Genomic DNA, 26,726 nt, shown 5'->3' with positions numbered 1-26,726 from the left:
TGCATAGCCTTGATAGCTGTCAAAAGTCCAGGCATACGTCTGCAACACAGCTAGATAGGATTAAAAAAATGGGGAAAATTTTTTTTCTTTAGCTTCAATGCTCAAAATAGGGGTTCGTCTCTTACACGGGTGCATCTCTTACGTGTGTTTATACAGTACACAGGGACATTAAAATAAAAGGATGTCAAAAGGGATCGAAATTGATAACAAAATAAGGCAGTAAAAGTTTAGACTGACAATTAAAAACCGCCATGATTAGTATACTTGTCACACCTTGTAAGGGAGAAACAGGCCATGATGAGTACACGGAAGATTTAAAAAAGTGGAATAAACATTTGATGCACCAAAATAGCATGTCTGCTCCTTCCTGACAATTGAATAATCTGGTCATTCTAGTGTTAAACCCAAGAATAATTTATGAGGTGAATCCAAATGATCGGGATCAATTAATGGGCGTGAATGCACTTTCCCCAACCCATTGATCTTCTGCAGCATCAATATTCATCTTATCACATGTAACAAGCAAACAACATCACAACACAAGGCAATTGTTAGTGGATAAAAAAAAATAAAAAATGGGAATTTTCATAAAAATACCATTGAGTTTTCAACATGACTTTACTGCTTTCCTAAAGAAAATAGATGCACTTTTGATATTGCTGATTAAAATAGGAATTTTTATGTCAAATTTTAAGCAAACAAGGACCATCAGATATCAACAATTTTAACATATGAGTACACAGGGTATCCATTGCTGCTATTGCTTTCAAATTTTAGAGTTTAACATTACACTTTTCTCAATATTGATAGCATTGTCCATCAACTTAATTGCTTCCAAATACATCTCACTGCTCCTTTTAAATCAAATCAGAGCTATTGCACGCATGCATTATTATAATTTCTTCTAATTTCATCATTTTAAAGGTTTCGGAAGTATTTAAAATGTACATACTTCATAATTCTTCAAGACTGAATTCAAAGCTACTGAAACATTAATCCAAACACCACTGCCAAACAAGTGATTAAGCTAAATATGTGATTTTTACAAGGTTGAAGTAATTTTAGAGTCATTTCAAAAGGAAATTTGTCCAATGTTATTTTCCAAAGTTAGTACCTAACTTATAAAAGCCCCCATGAATGTTTATTAAGATATATAATTGAACATTCTTGTCCCATGAGCACAGCCAATAGCAAAAAAATAACAGAAAGAGACAGCTTGAATACGATCCCAGCACTGAGAGGGGTGATTGCACTTTCCCCAACCCACTGATCTCCTGCAGCATCACAATGCATCTTATCACATGTAACAAGCAAACAACATCACAACACAAGGCAATACTTTTCTCTTTTGATTAAATGCTGCCTAGCTCATTCAATCATGTGGATACCAAAAGCCTTAATCCCACTATTCCAGATCATTTACTCAGTGAACATTAATGTAAAAATGCAATCAGGCTTCACTTCTTTCTTTTGCCTTTACGTTTGCGGGTTTGTTCTTGTTTCTGAGAATTATCTCCACTTGCACCCACTCCACTGTATAAAGTATTTATAAAATGGTCCAGGTCTGGATCACTGTAAAAGAAATGTTTTTATATAAAAAGATTTTTTAACATTCCTCAGTCTACAACAATTATCTTTATTCCAAAGCAATCATTTTCTATTTCTAGGTGAAATGTACGTGAAGAATGTGTTTAATTAAATAAAGCGATGAGTTTCAGTGAACGCATTGAGGCAATACTCGAATACTAGAGTCCCAAATATTATAAGCACATTTACTTCACCACTGGGAAGATCATATACACATCTCGCATAAGAGCAGGTATTTTAGAAATGCAAGAAATAGGCAAGCATCATTTAAATCAGTAGATATTCCATACAAAATAAGTTAAAAAATTGTCAAATTTTTATGATGGACATAGATTCTTTTAAAATTTTAGACTTTTTAAAAATTTTAATTCTCGACATTGAATAACCCAAGATGTCAAATTACAGGAAAGAGGTTTGCTCTTTGCTACCAGGCTCTTGATCTATCATCTTTGATATCTTAACACTAAGATATATTCATTAAACTGCCTCTATGGGAATGAGCCAACAATGTAAAATGTGCAACAAGCCTAGAGTGCCAATAGGAGTAAAAAAAATGTAAAAGGAGGTCCCACAGATAAATTTAGTTTAAATACAGAAAATTTTGATCTACCTGAAAAATTTTGCCACAAAATACAAATTACAGAGCAATAATTCAAATTATAAATATGAGCTATTATTATAATAGTTTAAGCTATCCATGCCATACTATGTAACTAATAATAAGGAACAAAATTCAAAATGATTTTAAAAGGTTAAAGATGGATAATTTAAAGACACAATACCTAGGACTCTCAGGAGATCTAGAAGACTTAGGGTTATTTCCAGATGGATGGCTAGCAGATGTTGATGGAGAGCCAGCAGGTCCACTATTTCCACCTCTTTTTCCGAGTAAAATCCTATATTGAACATTGTGTGAGTTGGGACGCAAATGGCGTAAGTTATCTCCTTGGCAAGCAGCCCATTCAGTGATGTCATAAATGGCTCCTTCCATGCATGCGTAATAATGCCACAAGAAACCCATCATACTGCTCTCAGCCCAAATATCACCCTGTAAGATAACATGTAAAAAATAAAACGTCTTCCGGACTGAGACCACAAAAATTTTCTGCATTAATACTAAACACCCATAATTGTCCACTACTTATTAATGTAACCACCACAATAGGTTTCAATACATTGGCTGATATTAAGAATTTGAGTTTGAATTAAGATATAGCAAATATTCTATTTTAACATGAAAATTTTTTAGGGATATCCATGATTTTTTTCCGATCCGGATCGGATACTTGATTGCATCTGTCGGATCTTCGGATATTTGAAATCTGCGACAAAGTTACTTTTGACATGGTTACTATCTAGAGATGTGCGATTAGTATTCGCGAATACTCGAATACTAGAGTGTATTCGATATTTGAGATCTCAAATAATTATGCTACAAGTACGATCTCGAATAATTTGAATTTTGCGCCATACAGTGTCGCACGCACATAGTTGGTAGTTGACGGCGGAAACAATGTAGAGGACTCTGGTCGGTTAGTGCATGCAGCAGTGTTTTAAGCAAGTTGACTTACTACATCAAATTCGCGGAAAAGAGTGGTGAAATGATATTGTTCGACGTGGGGAACCAAAAATGATCGGGGGAAAAATCCGAAAATAAACGTTTAGTCTGGTTAATGCAATTCTAGTATTCAATGTATAAAAAGAAATATTGAGTGAATACAACAAAACACTGTCAAGATACGCACTTCCTCCTTGGGAGAAAGAGGTACGTCGGGCTCTTGAGGGGACGTAACTGAAGCGCCCGTCTGGGATGCCGGAAGGGGCCTGAGAGGGCTTACAGACTTGGGTTGGGAGACTAGTATTCTCCCAGGCAACAAATTGTCTACTTTCTCTGCCAGAAAGCTTAGAGACTTGGGGCGGGCGACAACTCTCGCGCAGGCGCTTTATGAAGCTCCTATCTCCCATTTTTGAGAGAAAACAGAGTTATAGACTTGGGCTGCTATTCTGGATAAGCGATGTAATAAATAGCTGACGCTATTCCACGAGTCATTATTACACCGACCCCGTAGAATAGAGCACCAAGTCATTTCTAGGAGTATTCTTTTTGGCTTTACGTAGTTCGCACAGAGAAAATAGAATCCATTATTCGCAGCTTACAGATAGCCAATGTCACCTCATCAGATGGGGAATGTTAGGATTATGTAATGCAGCAGTGTCGCAAATTCAGGGTTTCAATCCATTGTTTGACATTGGGTACACGGCAGATTTGGTAAAAATGACACTTATTTGTGGTTATAAATTTAAAAAGTAGTAAAATGATCGAAAACCCTAACCAAATCACACAACAGGTCACAATAGAAGCCATAAACCTTAAAAATAGCATAAAACAGAAATTATGCTTAAAATCGCAAAAATCAAGGTGCTCTACGAATGAGTATTGTGCAAGTTCTAGGAAGAGTAAGAGAAAAGAGGAGTCTTCTGAAAACAATAACAAGAAGATGCAAAAAAATAATCAGCCACATAAAAAGACAAGATTCTAAGATAGTATGATGAAGACGGTTATTGAAAGACAAGAGGACAGATGGGAAAGCAAAGGAAGGCCTGGGATGAGATACATGGAACATGTGATGAAGAATTTAAAACAGACGAATGATGTAAGAGTTAAGTTATCCGACAGGAGAACTTGGTAGATAACTCTGTTACACCAATTCCAGGATTGATGACGAAAGCTTTCAGATGAGTTATATGGTTGTTTGCTGTTTGCTTTAGATAGTCTGTTGTTCACTGAAAATATATTTAATGTTTGAACTTTCATTTTTAATGCCTGCTTAGTTAGTAGTGTCCTTAATTTGTCTCAATAAAAATTGGAAAGAATTTCCTAACACAGTGGAAGAAAATCACTTTGCAAAATTATTACACCACACTCAAATGATAAATTACATTCATTAACAATAATAATAATCAGTTCCATAAATAGTCTAATAAATGTAAAAAAAATCACATAGTAGATTTCATCCATGAAAATTGAAAATGAATTGTAGCATTTTAGAATGGTGTTACTCTTCCATTTACCTCTCGAGCGGCATGATGAATTTTACATTCTGAACAAAGCCGTGCAGCATAGCAAGGGCGTGGCACACTGATGCGACGGTGACGCTTACAGCATTTTGTACATCTGAAAAATTACCAGCAGAAAAAATAAGGTAAAAAAAAACTTACACAATATAAAGGATAAAATAAAGTTCAGCTGAGCATAAATACCTAATGGTATTGGCAGCTTCTGCCATCTTTTCTTGCAGTTGAGATAATAAGTCACTAAATTCACTCCACGCATTCTCAGCCTGCCTAGTTTCTATCACACGTAGGTCGTATGCTTGCCTTTTCTCCTGGAATCCAAATCATACATTTAAATAATTGTTATAATTCTAAAAGAACTGCTAACTATACAAGTTTGAGGATCGCTCAATGAAGTTTTTGCTGTGGATTGCCTCTAGTACATGCTAATTCTTAGCCACAAAAATTCTTATTTTAACCCAGTGAATTTCAGCACAAACACAGCTAAAATGTGAGGATAAATAGTCAATATATATGACTTCTCCAACATCTCCTCATTTAAGAGAACAAATTTTAAGTTCCTAAACCCAGTTGAAATATTTCATGTTAGAGTCAAATAACTTTCAGATAAGAATTCATGCCATCAGCAAGGTTCACGACAACTTTCTATGTTAGATTTTCCTGACTATTCCCAGATTACCAGTCTAAATTTATAAAATTTCTTTGACTTTATATCAACGGTCAAGTAGTCACATGATTTAAAGAAAATAGCAACACACACTGACTGGAAAACCACCTCAATAGGCGTAACTGCCAGGCTTTTACAAGGAAAATAGAAGAAAAAAGAGATGCACATTGGAGTAATTTGACCACTGCATTTCACCAAGCCCCTAAGACCATTTTTGTTAGGAGTAGGAACAAATTCTTAGAACGAACGAACACTCTTAAACAGTTTGGCAAAATATTTCTCTTCTCAAATGATGTTCTCTGAGAAGCTTTAAAAGATATCTGTTCTCAATAGCTCAAGCAATTAAAGCCAAGCACGTACCCTTCTAGTTCCAAACGGCTTATACACTATTCTTCGAGTAGTTTCTTACAAAATTGAGTGGCTGTCCTTTGTACTCTATTATGTTCATGAGCGAAGTCATCCCGAGCTCGAGATATCAAGTATTCCGTGATATAAAGTCAAGTAGCTACATGTCGGCACTAACCCGTACTGCCCAGCTATGATGGCAATAAAGTACCAACCTCGCTACTCTAACTCAACAATCCTCTGAGCATTCAACCACGAATTTTGTATTTTTGCTGCACTTCTGGAAATTTTCTCCGATCATTATCTAACTTCCCTGACAATTACCAGTTTTTTTTGGCCTCCTGACCCCTGTAGTCATGATTTTAATTGCCCTGAATGGTATGAACCCTCATCTGGCTTTTCCAACCTACTAATAAGCATCAATTCAAGATGGCGGGCAGTTTGGTGCAGGAGGAGTTTGGGGAATTAAAAATGATAAGTGAACTAAGACCTATTTTTATAACACCAGGGATGAAGTTTGCTGGAATCTTGGCTAAGCCAAATATTTTTTCATGGCAAACTTCATCCTTGATGTATATAAATTTGCACCCATCTGCGAGACTTTATGTCACTTGTTTCATTCTAAGACCTGTTTGTTTTAAATTAAAATTGAAAAAATATTTCCTGGATAACTGTTTCTATACTGTGAACGAATTCTGGTCAACGGGCAAATGATGTACTTTGCATCCAATTATTTTATTTTACAATTAAGTCTACAGCCATTTAACTGCTATACTTTATTTAGTGAGGGGTCTTACATTGTACAAACATATTTTCCTGCACAAATTAAACTATAACTATTATTCTTAAAATACGGAAATACACATGTCAAATAAAAACTTTGACTTGGAACAATGCATATGTTTTTGGGAGAAATTGTCTCTTTTAAGGCTTTTAAAATCAAATTAGCCCTCGTAAAGGGCAAATGAGTAAAAAAATAGACTACAAAACTATACCATAAAAAATATTAACATTATTATACACTGGTCTGATGGATTTAATGCATCAAATTCAAAGTTTCCAAAGGTTTGGATATGAAGGGTCAATTCGTCTTCTATTTCACATAGGAACAATTAGAAAATAACAAAAAATAATATATTTACCGGTTCTCCAATGAGGTCAAATGCATGAACTAAGATCTTAAAGGCTTCTTCTGCTCCTGGTTGCCCATTTTTATCAGGATGAACTAAAAATGCTTGCCTTTTGTAATACTTTTTCACATCATCATCAGAACAGTTTGGTGTAACTCCCAAAATGCTACATGGAAAATGAATCAGATAATGTAATATACAAATAATGCTCTCTTAGGGTATAAAAACACAAGAAGAAATATATTTCAGGGTAAGTGCAGAAGTGCACCTTTGTTTCCTGTTTAAAAGCCAACACAGATAACTTGGGACTTTCAAACAGATTTTAAAATTTTATTAATCTCTGAATATTGTTTATTTATCTCCTTCCAAAGTCTACATGACACAGTTATAGGGAGGAATTAATTCCACCACAAATGCCATAAGTAATAATTGAAAGCATTATTAGGCCATAAATAATACCTAAGTAGACAATCCAGCAAATTTTCCATTTCACAAATGATTTCAAAAATACGACTCGACCTCAGTCCCCCAGAAGTAATGTTGGTCTTTATGAGCAAAGGCAAAAAAACTCGACACCAAAGCTAATAATAGTAATGTTTATATGATTAGGGTCTGTTTTATTATATATTTTTCAACAGTATCCTGCAATTGATGGAAATACTGGATGTCAGAAGTTACATGGAATGATTGATGGGGGACAGGACATGGCCGAATGGGATAACATTCATAAAATTCTCATGCTATATACTGGTAGCCTCCCGACTAAGTTGATGCCTTTAATTGCTTGGTCACTTTGGGCACAATTTTTGGGCGTTCCAGTGTATGATGCTATGAAGTACAGGCAGTCAATTGCCCTAAAGTGAAAAGGACCTGCTGATTATCTATGGCGGCCAACAATGGATAGGGGGGAACACAGAATGACAAAAAGAAAGAAAAAATAGAATATATTTCCCAGTATTATAAAAGAGATTTCTTCAAGTCATTCATGGTGGTGCAAAATCTGCAATCCTATTTTTGCTTCCTAAATCTAAAAATGCTGTCCCCTCCACTTGAAAATAATTTGAAGCAGCCCTCTCGGGCCCTTTCTTGCAGAGGGTCTTACTTATGCAGTGGGCATGCAAGTGTTTATGGGCCAGGGACTGGGCTGGGACCCGCTTGTGAGGACACCTCTGCAGTGTCAGTTATGGTCCTAAAAAAATTCACCTTTTTTGCACCAATATATTTTTCACGCCTAACCAAGAATTCTGAAATTATATTTATTGTATAAAATAGGACAATGTATGATTTGTTTGCATTTCAAAATTACTCAGGAATTCCGACGATGTGAAGATCGTAGATTGTTTAAAACAAGGTGCAGTACATATTTTACAATAATTCATGTCTATAAATCTCATTCAAAAGAATCTATTTAAGTCCTCTATCAGGGGCGGATCCAGGATTTCTTTCTGGGTGGGGCACAAGCAAGGCCTATCCTGGATTTTTTTCTGGGGGGGGGGGGGGCACAAGGATACCTCATAATACAAAATGAGTGCAATGATAATGGGATCGTATTAAAAATCTTGCATATTTTTTAAGGGTCTGGGGGGGACACGTGCCCCCGTGCCCCCCCCCCCCCCCCCTAGATCCGCCTATGTCCTCTATCACAGAAAACATTCAATAACGTTTAAATCGATTCCATGACAAATGACCATGTAAAACCAAAGCAAAATTTTTGAGACTTGTTAAAAATTCTTGAAGTAACGTGGTTCAATATTACAAAGTGCCAATTTTTCAATCCCTAAGACTCCGTATTTCCATGAGTTTACTGTCATTACCACTCTTCTTTTTCAAAATCTAGGATAATAAGCTATGCTACTCAACACTTGAGAGAAGTTCTGTTAACCCTGGCTATGGAGTCTTTAAAACAAATACTAAAGCTCACCATACATTTTATGCTTTTTCCAAAAATGGTGCTTCATTATTTGGGGGGAAGAGTAGGGGACTTTTCAGCAAGGAAAACATAGAAGTTACTATAAAGAGAAGTACTTTTACATAAAAGGTGACAATATTTCAGACTGCATGTAAAAAATAATTGCCATTGAACAAGGGTGCACACATACGAGTTTACCAGAATCCTCAATGACCTCTGTTTTATAACTCTACTAGCTGACCCGGCAAACTTCGTACCGCCTGATAATCAATGAAAATTTAGTTACACTACAGGCATCCCCCGAGTTACGTAAGAGATGCGTTCCGGCAGACTATGCGTAAGTCGAAATTTACGTAAGTCGAACCTTTGCGTTGGCGCTTCAGAGATTGCTGTATAACAAGTTGTATCGTACAGGAATGAGCGCAACCACATACGCCACCACATCCATCGCTAGAACTGCAAATTTTCACGTTGATTGCTGACTTGGGATTTATAAGCGATTTTTCTACAGAAATTAATGAAATTTCCTTCGAGGAATGACAAAAAGGGGTCACTTTGTTATTTTTAGCACGTAAAAAACTCTATAACTATTCGATATTTTTTCTACCATAGGTTGTACGAGCGAATATCTACTTCTTCGCGCTCGCATTTGAAAATTAACGTAATCATTTGAAATACGGTTATCGCTTACGTAAGTACGGATTTACGTAAGTCGAGACATACGTAACTCGGGGGATGCCTGTATTTATAAATCAAGAGCGGCTATATTGATTTTAGTTATTTTTGACTCATTATAATAAGAAGAAAATTCAAATGACTAATAAAATTAGTATGCATTGCAATGCCTTAGTAAGACATTTTCTTTATTCAATCAATATAGGGTAGACCGGGACGTATGAGGATTTTTTACAGTGAAATTTCTAATTTTCATGTTTTAATTTGGGAAATTTTAGAGTTTGTGGTCCTATGAAGCATTAAATAAAGTCTAAATTCCATGCATTCAGTTGCTGGCCTATTTGTGCTTTTAACCATAAAAAATTCTTTTAACTCCAAGTCTATTGTGTAAACTTGCCTAGTTCTTGGGGCAAGTTTAAGCAATGCCAAATCGATACTTGACTGATGCTCAAAATCTTGTGAGAATGCCCCAAAGAGAGAGCAGCATTAATATGAAAGCATAGGTATAAACTCAGTTCGGAAAAGTGCACAGCATTAATATGCCCCATGCGTAAACCTGCCCCGGTCAACCCTACACAGTCGCCTTTATTCTCTTGAGTAAAGTACCTTCTGATATTCAACTGTTTCTGTTTTCTTGACAAGTGTAAGAACAAATAAAACAGATGGTTTACCAACACATGAACAAGTCACAAATATTTGACCATGAGAAAAACATAGGTTTTCTATATTCAGACCACAAACACTCACCTTGTGATTTATTTGTCGTTGCAAATGCAACACCAATTGGAAATTGAGTTCGTTCAAAATCAAAGGGCATATCGGTTGGGATAATGGGAATCCTTTGAATGAAAATTTCCTCATAATTGAATTTTCCTTTGAGAATTGTAGTGTGAATCACATTGATTGTTAGTGTTTTTTTTAATCGCCAAACACGTTCCTTTGCAAAGTTTTATTTGATTTAGTTTTATATGATTTTGGTTTATGCATCATGAACACTGAGTCCACCTTCAGCTGTAAATTGTGCGATGGTAAGCCAGGCACATCCAAGAAGTTTGAAAATTCAGGCAGACAGTTGGTAAATTTGTCGTTTGTTACACAGTCGGTGTACCTTAGCGAATGCAGAATACATACGATTTAATTCAGAATAATGAAGTTTGAGTTATCCACATCTTCCTTCTTAGCCACCGAAGTTTCTCGTTAAATAACCATTGTGATTTTTCTGGTTATCAATCATGTTGGGGAACACTTTGTCGATGAGCTCATCTTTCAATGAAACGATACAGCGAAAATTCAGAGGAAATAAAATCAATCTGCTCGATTCGTCAACTAAAACACGGCCATTACCGATTATCATCAATTGCTTGGAGATTTGTTTACAAACACAGTAGTGATGGGTTTGTTGACGACTCAACGAGTCGTTGACGAGACATAATTAAAATGGTAAGAACAAAAAATCATTCAGATTTGACAACTTGATAGTTTTTCCAGTGATACAAACTCCTAATAAACTACCTATACATTCAGGATTAGTTTTTTGTGAACTTTTACAATATTTTAATGTGTATTCTGTCATTCGCAGCAGAGACAAATCCAAAAAACCAAATATAATTAAAATCTGTTGAGCCGTTCTTGAGTTATAAGTGGTGTAACTAACACAATTTTCGACCTTCTTTTATATGTATAGATTAATTGCACCCATCCAGTAAAAATTTGGATGACTATGAATTAAACTATGAATTTTAATCTGCACATGAGGCTAAGCAAACAAAACCTCTGTTTGTTTTAACAATTTGTGCATGTCCTTCTAATAACACCCTCAACTTGGTATTTTTCAAACATCTTACTAATTTAAAACCTTTTAAACAATTACTATCAAACATAAGGTTATTGAGAATAATTATGGGTTGAGAGATCAAATCATGAAAATATTTCATCAGATTAAATTTTTTTTTGGTCAAGAAAAATAATTGAAGAGAAGAAAATAACAATTAATTTTAATAACAACCTGTACGGATCTTTTCCTTTACAAGCCAAAAGCCTCTTCATTGCCTCTTCTCCAGTGCTCGGAAGTGATATATTAGTCTCCAGACTTCCTGGATGATGGAATCCAAATTCTCCCCTACCAAATTTGCGTCCAGTGCCCTTATCTCTCCCACTGAATGCTCCATCTTTATCATCATCATCACTCTCCCATTCCTGATCCCATGTATTTCCACTCGCACCACCCCACCACAAACCCCGTCTACCAAACCAACTTTTCACTCTCCAACCAGTTTTACGGCAACATCTTGCTGTGCTCCTCCACATCCTCTCAATCCAGGAAGATATCCACCACTTCGACTTTACACTCCCTAATCCATTTGACTTCCTATTGCTAGTTGAGCTCTTGGATCCTCGACTAAACCAAGGAGCAATTCGATCATGGAAGGCACTAGCAATTTTTATGCGAGTGACACTCAGCCACTTCCACACATTGTCACCCCTAAAAAAGTTAGAAAAATATGATCATGAATACAACAATATACCAAACTTAATTCGATAAAAAGGCAAATGAACCAATTGGGTTCATCGTTGTTCAAGTGATAAAAAGGTAATTTAACACCCAAATTACATTACACAGAATATCAACTCTTTCTGCATTCCCTCTAATCTAATACAGTTTCTGTCTTCCAGGAAAGTAATTGAAAGAAGACATGCCTAATGAATAACATAGAAGGTTTGAGCAAAAAAATGCTGCATAACAGAAATATAACCTTTCAAAGTCATAACAGAGATAAAATAGATAATCACTAGATGAACTAAATGAAATTAGGAATTCATTCCTTCAGCTAATGAATAGGTTCATAATTATACTGCGTACTTATGCTATTGGTGCCACATTTCCAATTTTCTAAAAAAAAGGTTTAAATTAGATTTTATACATATGTAAGGACTGCCACCTAAATTTTATGACTGATTAAAGGCTAAGTTACTGAATACATATTCAGAAGTTTCCTCCATATGATTTGATGACTCTTCACATGTTTTGATCTCTGCTAGTAAATTGCTCCAGGACAAGTGGCGTAGCCAGGGGGGAGGGGAATTAAAAAAAAACACGGGTACTAAGTTGAAGGTCTTAAACTAATTTTAGCACTTTTCGAAATAAAAAAACTTCATTTATCAAAGAAACCTTTCGTAAATTCATGATTTTTCAATATTTTGTTTTCTTTTTTTATGAAAAAAAGTATTTGTGTTTTTAAATTTTGGGGGGGGGAAGTGGAAGGGTGTTCTGGTCCCCCTTGACCTCCATTAAGAGTTTGGTTGGTCATATATAATCAATGCAATGCATATTTCATTTGTCCCCAAACAAAAAGTGAAATGTCCTTGTAAGAGCAGATATTCATTGAGTGTCATATTAACTGAGGAAATTGCAGTCTCACCGGCTGGCTAAATCAATTCAACCTGGAGTGTTTTACAGCAAAATGCCACAAACTATCGACATAAATATAGTGCAAATTTTTCCATTATGCATAACCTCATTACACCCATGCCTCGCTTAGCACAATTTCAATATAGCGCAAATTCATTCCTCGGGAAAACTTCCCAACGCTACTTAGCCTAAAATAACCTCAACATTCTCCTTGACCGGGATTCGAACCCGGATCCCTCGATTTCCGGGATACTTAAATTCGTCAAAGAGAGAACACCTATATGTGTTCAAAGTTCGGACTTTACTCTCCGGCTGTGGCGCCGTGCGCACGATTTGGACTGCTCGTCGCATAATATGCTCAGCAGTCCATACCACCTTGTCCGGTATAGTCCACAAATTTCCACAGGGATGAATGATACCTCGGTAGCTTAACTGGCTAAAGCACTCGGCCGGAAATCGAGGGATCCGGGTTCGAATCCCGGTCAAGGGGAATGATTTTTTCTCTGTGGATTTTTCGCACAATTATGCATTGCGGGTGACTCCCGTAAAAGTTATCACCGTGGCTAGTCCCGGTATACTTAAATTCCTCAACATTCTCTTGATAAACGTGAACTTGCACTAAGTAGACACAAAATTACTCTCATTTTATACATGTCAATAGTATTTCTTATTCTTTGTTTATATATTCGTCAAAATCCATTGCCTCACAATGGCCAAAAACATTACTCTTCATGCGGTCCAAGTGGCCAACCTACGAAAGTAACTTTTTTTTTACTGAATGATATTAGTTAATTTTGATCATTAACTAAGTTTGGAGGAAGTCAAAATGAATTTTTTTTTTAAACAACACGGTTTGAGATGTATTTTTTGCCATACTAGGTTATTGGGCAAATTGACTACAACATGAAGGGCCCAGCTTAAAGCCTTCCATGTCATAGGTATTAACGGGGGAGAAATGGAGCGGGAGCTGAATTGCATATGAATAGCATCAACACCACAAAGGGTCCGAGAGAGATTCTCAAACACGTTGGCTTCTTTCACTTCCATCAGCAAAATACTTGTGTGTCTCAGGATTACAGTGTGGCAGTTGTTCAGCAGCTGAAGGTGATTTTGATAGAGCTATACAGAGAAAAACCAAGTGAAAAATGGCAAAAAATAGGAATGCGGATAGAAAAATTAAGAAGTTATTAAGAAAAAGCATAAACCCAGAAGAGAAATTGAAAGTGATCTATTGCATTGAAAATGGGGAGCGTCAAAAGCAATATTGCGTTTAAGTTTAATCACACTATGTCGACAGTCCGCACTATTTTTCTGAATAGAGACGAAGTTAAAATGTCAGTGACATCAGCCACACCAACTGCAGCCAAGCAGTCAACACGTACACGAAGTTAATTGCTGGATAAAAAAATGGAAAGACTTCTAATTACCTGGATTTATTAAAAATGGTCTAATGACGTTTCTCTATCATCGGCAGTTATTTGTGCAAAATCTTTGGATTTATTTGAATCTATAGAAGAAGATGAGGGCAATGATTGCTCCATATCAAGTGAAAGCTTCAAGACTAAAGGGCCTGGGTGAGACAAGAATTGTTTTCATACTGGTTTAAAAATTTGTCACCTACCAGCAATGCATGGCAGACCCCTAATCTAGCATGTATTTTTTTCTTAGATGTTAGCTCACCCGCAGATATTTCAAAAGCACCTACGAATATTATTTAACGGGAAAAGAAGTCTTTGTATGCGTACCTATTATCTTCAAAGACATTTCAAACTGTAAATGTTTTTATAAATAAGGTTTTCTAAAGCTATTAACAAGAATATATATAGTTTACAGGAAATTCGGTACCCAACACCTATGCTACCGGGAATACATCCCTATCTTTCCCAAGTTAACCCCTTTACTGGGGAGCGCGTCTCTAGACGTGCACCGAGGACGTTCGTGAAACGGGGAGCGCGTCTGGAGACGCGCTATAGAAAAAGAATTTTCCTTCACTGGGCAGAGCGTCTAGAAACGCAATTCTTTCTTGCCAATGCTCTGCATGGGTCTGACATCTAGCGTGATTTTTTTAAACTCGGTTCTAATATCTGCAGGGGCACAAACATGCTTTATTTGGGTGAAGGTTTTATGGTATTTTTGGGTCCAAAGAACCCCTAACGGTTCTTTTTACTGCACTTACCCCTTGTCACATTTCTTACAGAGAAGTTTAGTTTTAGCACGCATGTTTTTGTGGATAGACGTGTTTCATTTAGCAGTGTTTTTTTTCTTAGTTTTGTCGTGCGCAGTTACGAGGAAATTTCGAACATTTGAAATTTCTTTGTATATATCGCTTGTTTTGTGAGTGGCAATTCAGTTACAATTTGCTACAGTGTTTTCGGTGCTTTATAAGTTTCTATATTCAGTTTTCTTTCTTTTGCACAGCTTTCAAACGTGTTTTATCTATTATTTGACAATCCCATCGAGTACTTTCCTCCTCCAGAGTTTTTCATCTTGCGTGTGCTCCCATTCTCGGTGTTTGTTTTTTGGCATTTTCATAGAATATTTCATCAGTGTTTAGTTTATAATTGTTTTGGTAATTTTCCTTAGTTATTGCTATAATGGCTAAGAGACCACCTACTCTGCCTGAAGATATCATAAATGAAATGTTGGAGCTTAGTGAAGAAGAAGAGAGTACGGAGTGACAGTAGCGCGGAGGAAGAATATTCAAATGTGTCAGTGGGAACGACCACCGCTGGTACTAGTGGCACATCTACAGGGTTTCCTCACAGAATCCAAGAACTGCATGTTGATTCTGATAGTGAAATAGATAGTGAAGCTGAAGAAGGTGATGAGGAAGACCAAAATTTTCCGCTACATTCTAGTGTGTGGGTTGAAAGCGGACTTCCTAGGCCTAGGTTCCCGGCTAGATTTGAGGCTGGTGTAAAAGGAAACTTGGTTGGCAAGGATGACTCTCTCGAAATTTTCGAACATTTTATTGATGAAGAGATCTGTAATTATATAGCAGAGCAGACAAATTTGTATGCCCTGCAAATGATAAATGAGAAAATTCTGCATAAGAAAATGAAAAGGAGAAGCCGTGATAAGGATTGGGTTGATACCAATAGGGAGGAAATAAAGTTGTTTCTTGGAGTGTTGCTTTTGCAGGGAGTTATCCAGAAGCCCACACTATCAAGTTATTACTCCCGTAACCGACTTTTAGCAACCCTCATCTTTTATGAGATAATGAGTGAGAAGAGATTTTTTCTCCTTTTGAGAATTCTGCATTTTGCAGATAATGAGCTATTTAGTGACGCCGAACGAGTTTCTCCCAAACTTTACAAAATCAAGCCTTTTTTTGACCATTGCATCAGGAAATTTGCTGAGAGTTATATTCCAGAGGGAGAACTTTCGATTGATGAAAGTTTACTGCTGTGGAAAGGCCGTCTAGGATGGAAGGTATATTTTCCAAAAAAAAAGGTCACGTTTTGGGATGGAATCCTATAAACTTTGTGAGGCAAAAAGTGGGTATGTGTGGAATATGATGATGTACAATGGAAAGGACACAGAACTTGTGAAGGATGTAGGAGGAGTTGATGTGAGTAGTTTTACGAAACCATCACCGGTAGTTCTAACCCTTGCAGAGAAGCTACTGAACCAGGGGTATCTCTTAGGACTTGACAATTATTATAGCAGTCCTGAGCTCTTTGATTTTTTGAATTCGCTGGGAACAGACGCAGTAGGAACCGTAAGAGTAAATAGGAAGGACTTGCCAAAAACGGTAATGGATAAAAAATTGAAATCGGGTGAAATTGCCGCTGCTTTTAGAAATAAGTTGATGGCACTGAAGTGGAAAGATAAGAGAGATGTATGTATATTGAGCAGTGTGCACGATGCAAGTACAAAGACTGTGCGAGACAGGAAAGGAAACTCAAAACAGAAACCTCTCGCTGTTATTGGTTACAATGAGTCAATGAGAGGAGTTGATCTCTCAGATCAGTATATGGTCAACAATAGTACAGCACGGAAAAGAATCGTGCGAAAGATCCACAGAGAAAAAATCATCCGCCTTGACCGGGATTCGAACCCGGATCCCCCGATTTCCGGTCGAGTGCTTTAGCCAGTTAACCCATTGGCTTAAAGAGACGGCGATTCGCCGGCCTGCGGGACTTTGCCGTAAACTAAAGAGCCGGCGATTCGCCGGTTGAATGCAGCGCTGTCTTTCAACACGCCTAATTAATTAACGGAATAAAATATTTGGATGAAATCTTAACATTTGTATCACAGAAACATTGTTCTTTAGGTCAAATGCATTTGCAGCTATCATTTTACAGTATTTTTACTCTTTACCTCGAAATATATAACTGCCATTTTTTAGGGGTGCGTCATTCCGCCAGTTATCTTTACTCACAGATGAAGGCCTACCCGCTGCCTTTCATAGGCACTTATTATTCACTGTTTATGCAATTTTTTTCAAAGTGATTACCTTTAGTATTTATCGGAGGCAATTTTTTGACTGTCTATTCATCTCTGCTGACGATAAGAAGGACGCATAAACGAGACCACTTCGTTTTCGTGGACTCAGACGCACCCATTGAAATGACTGAAATTTGGCTTCGTGCGTGCATGACATGACCGACAAACGGCTGTAATGATATTACTTTGTAATGTCTAGTTATCAATTTCACGAATCACTTAGTATTATTGCCTTGCAAGTGAGCAGTTCATTTCGGATTATGAACCTCTCTTTCTCCCGCAGATGGCCGCAGAGGCCCGTCTCCCTTTCAAAATCACCTATCGGTTTACTATCAATGCTGACGTAGTGTTGTGTTTCACTTCCACTGCAGGTGCCTAACCTGATCCTTATACAGGTGTTTTATTTCTTTATACTTAGCTGACAATTGTGTTTTGATATCGGATTCATGTCTCTGGTAATATAATACGCAGTTATTTGAGAACCTTCTTTTCTGGGTTGAAAATTGGTGAGAAGCAATTACTTTGTTTTCGTTCGCTTTTTTATCAATTTGCTTCTTACTCAGACCTTTGTTGCTCACGTTACATTATCAGAACTAATCACATTGTAAGACATTCTTCTCTTCTCTACGGCTATATAAACCCTGGGTTTGGCATTCAGATGGTCAGTTCGGAAGCACGTAAGGCTTTATTTCGTCGGTGTTTGTGCTCCTAGCGAAAATGGCAAGCAGAAAAATGAATTACTGTGAGAGTACCGATATCGAGAATGCTCTGTTTGACAGTAATAGTATAGGTAGTGGTGATGAAGATTCGTCCGATGAGCGGGGGAGCACCAATGAAACCGCGGACTGTGAGACAGGTAGCGAGGACTCTAGTGAAGAAGAGGTTGAGCGTCAACCAGTAAAGAAAAAAAGTAAAGGAAGACAGCTGAATGTGGAATACATGTAATAACCTCGTGAAAAAGTTTAATTTTTGTGGTGCACCTGGCATGAACTCGAGAATGCTTCGGCATTTTCCGGAAAATGCCAATGAACGGGATTATTTTTTACGCTTTTTTGCAACCTGACTTTTGGGAGTTGATCTGCTAAGAGACCACCAGATTTGCTGAAACGTTTTTGAATGCAGCGATGAATCGCAGAAGTAGTTTGATGGGCGAATGGTTTCCAACCACTTCTGAAGAATTACGAGCATATTTTGCATTGTGTGTTTTGATGGCACAGGTGAAGAAAAATAAAATTCAAAAGTATTGGAGTCCGCGAGCGGTCACTGAAACTCCTTTCTTCGGTAAAGTAATGCCCTATCAATGCTTTCTATTGCTGTATAAATTTTTGCATTTCACTGATAATTCAACTCTCGATGAAAATGACAGGCTAAGAAAGATTTCTCCCATCATTCAGTAAGTGAACAAAAAATTTCAGTCTATATATATTGCCCTTCACAAAATCTTGCTGTCGATGAAAGCCTTATGAAGTTTCGCGGCAGACTTAGTTTTAGAAGTATAACCCCAACAAGAGAGATAGATTTTGGATAAAGTTTTACAGCATTTGTGAAAGTTCCTCAGGATATTGTCTCCAGCTTGAAATATAGTGAAAGTCGGTGGGAGTGTGAGCAGAGCTGTGTTGCTCTTCAAATACCCGAATGCTTCAAGGATTTTTATACCAAAAAACCATGAAGATAACGAAATTTACATTAAATAGTATTAGTTTATATTATTGTTCAGAGTACCTACCAACCAGAAATATACATTTAACATTAAATACGAATAAAAACAAAGTATGATGGCAACTTTCACTCAAGGAACTGATAAGTCAAAATTTTTTTTACAGATTTCCTGAAATGAATTCAACGTTTGATTGTTTCCATATAAGTGATTTGATCACTGTTAAAAAGAAATATATATAAAAACACACATACCACTATTACTTTTTCCAATTTTACCTTCGAAATTTCACTTTGTTGCATTATTACAACAATTGTTGTAAAAAGTTACAATTTTGCTATTGTTAATAATATCGCTTTGTAAATTCAAACTTCTTGTAACAAAAAATTAAATAACGTTCGAAATTGTTTCATTGTAGTTAAGTGAAATTTTCAAGTAAATAGCAACATTATATGCGTAGATAAAAAATATTATTCATTTAAAGAATTTGGCTGAAATAAATCGTAATCCTCGGTAAGAGAAACGCTCAAAAAATACTAAGCCAATGGGTTAAGCTACCGAGGCGTCATTCTTCCCTATGGATATTTTCGGACACTACCGGACAAGGTGTTGCTTAGTTGCTTAGTGTTGGCTAGTCCCGGTATACTTTAAACTAGTCTAGAGCGAACACCCCTTGTGTTCTATGTCCGGGCCTGCTCTCCGGCTGTGGCGCTGTGCGCACGATTTGGACTGCTTGTGGCATCATATGCTCAGCATTCCAGCAACACCTTGTCCGGTAGTGTCCGAAAATATCCATAGGGAAGAATGACGCCTCGGTAGCTTAACTGGCTAAAGCACTCGACCGGAAATCGGGGGATCCGGGTTCGAATCCCGGTCAAGGCGGATGATTTTTTTCTCTGTGGATCTTTCGCACGATTGTGCATTGCGGGTGACTCCCGTAAAAGTTATCACCGCGGCTAGTCCCGGTATACTTTAAACGGAAAAGAATGATGAAATATTATCATAAGATATTCAGACATCTTCTTGATTTATGCGTCTTCAACTCTTATGTAATATACAGGAAGAATGGAGGAAAAGAAACTCATCTCATATTCAGATTAGATCTTATTCATAAGATTTTACACAAATACGGAGGAGCAACATCAAAGGCATCTGGAAGCCGCTCAAAAATTGACCCACCCTTACGGTTATCAGGAAGGCATTTCCCTCACCCAAATTCCCCAACAGCAACGAAAAAGCATGCCCATAAGAGATGTGTGGTGTGTTTGTCACACAAGCAGAGAAGGGAAACAATATACAGCTCCAAGGACTGCAATGTACCTCTCTGTGCCGCGCCGTGTTTCCAAACGTACCACACGAAAATGGGAGTACAGTGGAACTTGGTTAGTACGTTCCTCCTTAGTACGTTTTCCTCCTTAGTACGGCGATTTCCCTCGGTCCCGGTACCATCCGAACAAAATACAGGTAAAAGAATTTGGTTAGTACGTTTGAAAAAATTGCGCTTTCCTGGTTAGTACGCTCAATTGCTTGCCGTGACGCAACCCGCAATTCGTTCTCTAGTGTCTTCTGAAGGGTCGCAAGCATCTGAATTCATGATTTAATTTATTATTATTAGCCATTAACATTCTTCCATTCATTCCACATCTCTTTCTTCTACCGTAATTTATCCAAATGCATTTCTGAATTCTTGTGACGTGATGAAAAATAAAATGCGCCCATTTTTCAGGAATGTCTGACTACGAAAAACTACAGCCAATAAGAAGCCCCAATTTTCCCCACCCCGAGCTCCTCACCTTCTGTTGCCTTTGGAGCGCTTGGGAGTGCCCACTGCTGCGCACAAAGTTCGTGAGTGGGCAATTGTTGCTATTGCACGAGTTATCATGATGAAGAAATGAGTCTTAACGGTATTAGACAATTCCCACATTATCTAAAGCAGTACTGCTCCATAAACTCGACGTCGTGCGTATTTACTTGACTACTGTTGCGGGAGCAGACGATGCTCTGGATCTCCACGCGAAGCTTAGCTTAAAAATACTTGATCTCGGAACGAAAGCAGACGACATTAGACAAATTTTGAAAGTAAATTTCAACTGTCTAATATAAAATTTTCTTGAAATTACGTCGTAATCTTATAATCTTGCGTGTCATCAGTCGATATATCGATCGATTTTACAATCGAAATGGTATCATTCCAGAAGCGAATGTCTACGGCTGTTGCCGTAATTTGAAAGTCAATATAATTTTGCCCAATTTTTATGATGTTTAAAAAACCAGTTGACTTACTCCGGGTTGTTGTTATATTCTCCGAGTACGCTGTGAGAAAGAAAAATGACTTGTCTGAGCTTCACTCGTCCTCGTTCTGTAAATGTATATAGGATAAATCACGGGAGATAGACGCCGTAATCATGGAATCGTCTTCGGAAATCTATGAAAAATTGCGATTTTTATTCACATGGTATTGTTTTTCAATGTAGCGCTCATTTTCTTGATTTTAAATGTGAAAAGAGTTCAGGAAGGCGATCCTATGAGAACTACCGATAGTAATTGTAATTATGACGACTTTTTCACTGATTGCAATAACCCCGACTGCTATTATTTACTTTCCTCGTTAGTACGTTTTCCTGGTTAGTACGTTCATTTTTCGTGGTCCCTTCAGAAACGTACTAACCAAGTTCCACTGTATTGAGTGAAAAAGATAAATGTGTATATATATAGTGTAAATAGTAAAACTAAAATCCAATGTGAATGTGTAAAACAATGAAGAAGCATCCTGGTCGGTAAGTGATTTTTTTTCTATAAAAAATTGCGTGAATAAAAGGAATTTGTTATAAACAAAAAAATTGTTAAAAATTTTTTTAGTTGTTTAAAAAAAATTTTTTTTTTTCAATATTTGTACTCGAAATGCAAAAAGGTATTATTGTAGAAAATTTCAAATATTTCTATCGAAAGGTAAATAACCCCCACCAGGTAGGTGACTACTAAAAAATTGGTCCCCATTAAAGGGGTTAAAATGGTCTCGAATAATGCAAATTCAATTAGCGCAAAGACCCCCTGGAACGCATCCCTTGCACTATGCAAGGCATGGGTGTACTCAACATAATTACTATATGTCACAATCACAAAATCATGACTTAAAATCCAATTACAAATGGGAGAATATCATTAGTGAATATATAAAAAAAGAGATGCATTACATGCCAGCAATTATGATTCCTCACTAATTTCAGTTTCACAAAAATTATGATTCAATCTTGTTGAATTAATTGGTCGTTGGTAAAAATTACATATAGTAGACAGTTTGATAGTTATATGAATAAACTTAATGAAGTGGAGAGATAAAATTTGAGATTCATAAACTGATAAATGCAATTGCATGAAAAAAATGAATATTTCAATAACACTAACACAAAAGATGGGTAGATAAAATAGAACTAGTAAAATGCTGAAAACTACAGAAAGATGAAAATGAATCCAATCGTTCATCTTAATAGTCTACAGCCAACAAAAAATCACCTAACATCACTCCTTTGATGCAGGCATTAAGTTTGAGTTCCTTCATCCATTAGGGATAATAAATTAGTACTTTTGGAACTATTCTAATGATTCGACTTATACAAAAGATAAGGCATTCTAGTGAAATGCATACATTCATACTCTACACTTTAGCTATTAATAGGAAAATCTTACATATTCCATAAAAGGTGTGAACTCAGGGAGAGAATATCAGATAAAAGATGAAGGAACCAAAGAAGAGCCTGCAGTATGATGGTACCCCACTGGATCACATGCTGCCTTGCTGTTCGGCAGAAATTCACTTGAATACAATGGAAGTAAAAATTTCAAGTAAGTAACTTGGAAATGATTATATGTAATAGTAAATTATTTTTTCAGAGTCATTAAGGAGCATTAAAAAACAATGATTGATTTAAAACTTATATACGAAGTAATTACCACAGATTTAGTCAATGATGAATACTAAACACCATTATTTTTCTCAATCTTGAAAAATCATGAATGATTAAGTTACATAGATGACAATTCAGTTTATTTAGAGGATGATATTTCACTGAGAAGTCATTTAAAAATTTTTCTTTTGGAGGACATCATTTGCAAGGAGACTGAGTTCATAAGGAATGAGTAAAATTATTTGTAACCCAACAATTTTTATATTTTGGGTTTTATAAAGGGTTACATTTCTCTATTTTCACTACTACATATATTGAAAAATGTAGCTGTGATAGCAAGGTAATAAAATATTACCTATCAATGTGGTTAAATATTTAGAAAAGTATTCAAATATTGGACACAATGAAAATATACAACTGCAGTGAACATGCATTGATGTTAGTTACCATTACCATAATATTGGTATATAGCATTTCAGAAGCTTATGAAAAATTATATTTTGGTTGCTTGTAGCTCAAAAATCATCATCATCTTGGCGATAATTGCTGCTGAGAATTAAATATTGAAACAAAATACAGTGATTTATAATCATAGGTTCTCAAAATCCAAAGAGGAGCAGACACCCATATTCCTATCATATAACTTACTGAGTGGAGCTTGACCTTCTCTCCTTCGATTTCTCTGACCTCTCTTGCCCAATAATGGTTCTCTTGAGGTGCGCTCTGGAGGAGGAGGAGGAGGTTGAGGAGCCCCTTGGCCTCCGCCACCACTTGAGCAACACCCACCCCCACGGCCACGCGATGATGTTCCACCACTGTTGAAATTCCTGCTGCTATCACCTCCAGAGCTTTTAGTTGAACCAGAACCAGATGAGGAAGCTGATGTGGCTGCAGGTATTGAAAGAACATATTTTATGCAAGAACATTGATAAGAAACTCGGTGGAAGCTTACATTATCCAAATTTTTTTCATGCCCATGAATCTATAACAATGGATTTCTCTCTTTTTCTCGTGTTATAAACCACCAATAAAGTAGGTGAAACATAGCATTTTAAAGTGCCATAAATCTTAATTCCCATGTAAACCCTTAGGTGTGGTGACCTCCATCTAAAATAGTAGAAGCCTGATATGTTGACACACTATAAAGATTTTTTTCAGGTTCATAACACTGAAATAATGATATTAATTTTTCATAAGACATGAAATAGATTTAGAGCAACAACGTTGGGCTACGGAGCATGCATTAGTGATAATTGACATCTAATCATCATGATCGTTGGAGATTATGCTTCATGATTTTATGAGAATTCTCGCAATCGTTAAATAAAAGGGAATTATGAAGAAATTTTGCCGCACCTTTCCTCTCTTCTGAGCAGGCTTTACAATTCTTGGATATGCCAGTCCCAACATTGGCCACTCCTCCTGCATTACCTCCCTTAAAAATGTTTTTTTCTCCACTCAAGTGACCTGATAAGCCCCATATACCAGCAGTGCCCAAGTTGTTATTTATGTGAAGAGGTCTCTTGGTTCCTGATTGACCTTGGTTCTTCCCAGCACCACTCCCCCCAGATGCTTTGTAATTGTTCAATGTTGGTATACTTGATGCAACACTATTAGATGTTGACAATGGATCTGCTGCCTCATCATTACAACCTTTGAAGGAATAACAAGAGATAACTGCCCAGAAAATAATGTGAGGTGTGATACGAACTAAATAGAGACCAAAACTTTAAGTTACTTTTTCAAATGAAAACATGAAATTAAGAGAGCACATATGTATTTCTTAACAAATGTATCAAATTAAAATTATTTAAATTTAGGTTAATAGAACGCCTTACACAAGAGCATTCATGCTTTCACATTCTAGTTCGTAAATAGGTAATTGATAAATTCATTCTGCAAATTTCTCACTGAAAAGAGAACGAACAAAACTAATCTAAGATCAAGAGGACGCCAATATAATTCGACACACAGCACATGAACACAAATTTAGATAATTTACCAGTTCCGAGTCTGAGAGAGTTTGAGGTAATTTACCACAGTACCAACTAGACTCTAGTTCAATACATGCACTTCAACGGGGATAAAAATTGCCAAAGGACAAATGAAACTCTCAAATTAAAGAAAAAAGTACCAGAATTTACCTTGATTACTTCCCCCAGACTTGGTCCGACTTAATCCTCTGCCTCCCTTCTTCACACGCTCATAATCAGAAGAGACATTAAGCCTAATTTGAGCTTCTGCAATCTGTTCTCCCTTCAAATTCCTCTGACACCTGGAAGTTTCATTCCTGCCACAATCTTCAACTTCCCCATCTCCACAATCCAAATCATCTAAGGAGACCCACCTGCGAGGCAGGGCTTCCCCGGAAGACTTGCCCAGCTCCCCTTGAATAATAAATTTATCGCCAACACCCGGAACATTATCTTGGAACTGATTAAGTTTCACATTTGCCAGGGAAATTACGTGCTCGTCACTTCCAGAGGAATACTGCCTCTTAAGGCATCCCTTACGACCACCCCCACTTCTATTTCTAGTAATTCCTCCGTTTGCGCCCTTTACCTTTCCTTCGGATGCATTTCCAACAGGATTGGTCATAGATTTATTCGCCAAAGTCGGGCTGGAATGAGTCTTCGTTGGTGGTGTTTTCGACAAGACATCGGAATAGGAAGGTCGTGCTATTTTTTCCTCAATATTAATGCGGCATTTGGGCTTCTCAGCGGTTAGAATGCCATTAATTTCAACCTTTTCTTTCTTCAGTATAACAGACCCATCTTCTCTTAACTTTGATTCCGTATTTCTTGGAGAATTGTGATTTCCGAAAGGGTTGTAGTTTCCACTAGGAGCAGGAACCCACTGACCGACTAAATTGTCAATCAATTCAGTCTTCTTAGATTGATTCGGAACAACATGGTCTTCAATTCTAACTTCGGTCTCCTTTGCCATCAATTCGGACACAGAGCTAGCAGGAGGCGACCAATTGTTTGACTTTGAAGTATCATCCGTAACTTGAATTAATCTCACCTGACCTTCCCCAAAGAGATTATAATTCCTTGGGGTGCCATCAAAATGATCAGGAACGCTTTGATACGGCACAAACCCACCTAAAGTCCTAGGTGGTTGTCCAGGGGTGACGTACGGGATACCACCAACATGATTTTCACATGTCATACCCTCAGGATTAGCTGGCGGAGAGCCGTGAACGTTGTAAAAACTTGGTGTGACTTCCACGTTGGGAGAAATCGAAGTCGGAATAGTTGGATGCTGGCTCTTAAATTGCATTGGTCCGTCATGAAGGAAAACAGGGCGAGCATTATTGGGTTGATAACAGTGGATTTGAGGAGTACTATTGTAGTTCTGCACGTAAGACTCACACCACGATTGAGACGAAACAGAGTTTGGAGAAGCCGAGAAGCCTAATTGAATATAATGTCCTTCACTACTTTGAAAATCCGCAGTCATATGTTCGATCATTTCGTCGATCGACCTTCTCTTACGTCCTTCTCCCATAGCTAATATGTCAACCGTACATGCTTTGGCAGATGCTATTCCGTCAAACAAAAATTTTAAAATAAAATACCTTAATTTTTACTGCCGTGAAGCTGTAATGATTGAAATTTGGCAAACAACGATAGAATCCAATGATTTGCTAACAACACAGGCGAGTTAGAAACGAACGCATAGTATTTCTTATAAAAATATGCTGAGTGCAAGACGAGCAAAAAAGTAATTATGCAAACATATCTAGGCAGTACAATACACAAAAATTCATTTGCTCTTAGCATGCGGCAGTGAAATTATTACACACAAAAGCAAAACTTATCTCCCTCACATCCGGCGGGTACACTACGTAAGTCAATTCAGAGAGTGACGTAAGCAACATGTCTTCCAAATTGCTCTCATTCGTCGTATAGATGA

At 37.0% G+C, this 26,726-nt stretch overlaps 1 protein-coding gene across 1 annotated transcript; it reads right to left on the bottom strand.

The window, feature by feature from the left end:
- Positions 1 to 599: 599 nt before the first annotated feature.
- On the bottom strand, positions 600 to 26,665 carry LOC124172161. The gene is made up of 10 exons (XM_046551581.1): positions 24,953 to 26,665; positions 24,165 to 24,461; positions 23,457 to 23,696; positions 22,591 to 22,717; positions 11,394 to 11,870; positions 6,817 to 6,970; positions 4,849 to 4,973; positions 4,660 to 4,762; positions 2,370 to 2,635; positions 600 to 1,572 (listed from the first exon to the last, which is right to left on the bottom strand). The coding sequence occupies exons 1-10, from the start codon at positions 26,316 to 26,318 to the stop codon at positions 1,458 to 1,460; spliced, it is 3,270 nt and encodes a 1,089-aa protein (XP_046407537.1). The 5' UTR covers positions 26,319 to 26,665; the 3' UTR covers positions 600 to 1,457.
- Between the last annotated feature and the right edge of the window lie 61 nt (positions 26,666 to 26,726).

This window comes from Ischnura elegans, chromosome 1, assembly GCF_921293095.1.
Source record: "Ischnura elegans chromosome 1, ioIscEleg1.1, whole genome shotgun sequence".
NCBI lineage: Eukaryota > Metazoa > Arthropoda > Insecta > Odonata > Coenagrionidae > Ischnura > Ischnura elegans.
This window is presented reverse-complemented; position numbering and strand designations above follow the sequence as displayed.